Source organism: Sceloporus undulatus, unplaced genomic scaffold, assembly GCF_019175285.1.
Source record: "Sceloporus undulatus isolate JIND9_A2432 ecotype Alabama unplaced genomic scaffold, SceUnd_v1.1 scaffold_35351, whole genome shotgun sequence".
Taxonomy (NCBI): domain Eukaryota; kingdom Metazoa; phylum Chordata; class Lepidosauria; order Squamata; family Phrynosomatidae; genus Sceloporus; species Sceloporus undulatus.
In genome coordinates, this window is record NW_024838262.1 from 1 (window position 1) to 1,186 (window position 1,186).

A 1,186-nucleotide genomic window follows, 5' to 3' on the forward strand; every position below is an offset into this window, starting at 1 on the left:
CATGTCTGCGTTGCGCGGCGCAGTGCATGCGAAGTGGATCATCGGGAAAGTCATTGGGACCAAAATGCACAAGACGGCCAAAGTGAGAGTGACCCGGCTGGTGCTTGACCCCTACTTGCTCAAGGTAGTAGTAAACCCTTCTTCCGGAGTCGGGAAACACAGACCCACTGAGACCGCGGTCTCGGCCATCCTGTTTTTGCACAGCGTAACCAGCCGCGGAGGAGCCTTACTCATTCCCCTCCTCTTCTCGCCCCTTGCAGTTCTATAACAAGCGGAAGACCTACTTCGCTCACGATCCGCAGCAGCAGTGCATCGAGGGAGACATCGTCCTCCTGAAGGCGTTGCCCGAACGCAGGAGCAAACACGTGAAGCACGAACTGGCAGAGATCGTGTACAAGGTGGGGAGGGTCATAGATCCGGTGACGGGGAAGCCCTGCGCGGGACAGAGGCTCCTGGAAAGCGTGGCGGACACAGAGAACCTGACGGACAGAGACGCCAACTACCTGAGCGAGAAGCTCCAGGAGTTGACGGTTTCTACGCAAGACAAGTGAAAAGTGGCCACCGGAGAAGAAAACCCGGGACATTTCCATATATATATATAGATATATTTTTATGAGAAGGTTATGTATCACACGGTGTGCGCATGCGGCCTTTTCTAAAACAGTTGCAATGAACAATAAAGCCGGAGTTAAGTTAAGACACGTTCGGTTTATTTAGCGCCGAAAGTTGCGGAGGGAATAGGAGTGTGTTATACTTTTTAATAATGATAATAATAAACTTTACATTATTTATATTATATTATTAAATGTATTTATATTTTATTATATTATACTGTATATATATTATATTATAATATATATATATAATTAAATATATTATTTATATGTAATATTAATATTTATCAATTAAATTGCTATTTTTATAATATAAAATATATTTACATTTAGCAATTAAATTACTATCTTATATATAAAATATATTATTAATATTAATCAATTGAATTATTATTTTATATTATATATAAAATATAGTATTTATATGCAGTATTAATATTTATCAATTAAATTAGTCATATATATAAAATGTAATATTAATATTAATCAATTAAATTATTTTATAATATATATAAAATATAGTATTAATATGTAATATTAATATTTATCAATTAAATTGCTATTTTTATATT

At 36.3% G+C, this 1,186-nt stretch overlaps 1 protein-coding gene across 1 annotated transcript; it reads left to right on the forward strand.

Moving 5' to 3' along the window:
- Position 1: 1 nt before the first annotated feature.
- MRPS17 (mitochondrial ribosomal protein S17) lies at positions 2–697 on the forward strand. The gene is made up of 2 exons (XM_042444770.1): positions 2–124; positions 261–697. Exons 1-2 carry the CDS (start codon positions 2–4, stop codon positions 549–551), a joined length of 414 nt encoding a protein of 137 aa, XP_042300704.1. The 3' UTR covers positions 552–697.
- Positions 698–1,186: the final 489 nt, after the last annotated feature.

Excerpts from the sequence above, each read along its gene's own strand:
- MRPS17 (XM_042444770.1), top strand. The coding sequence starts at position 2 with ATGTCTGCGTTGCGCGGCGCAGTGCATGCGAAGTGGATCATCGGGAAA. Across the intron at positions 125-260 it reads TTGACCCCTACTTGCTCAAG|TTCTATAACAAGCGGAAGAC; the intron begins GTAGTAGTAAAC and ends CGCCCCTTGCAG.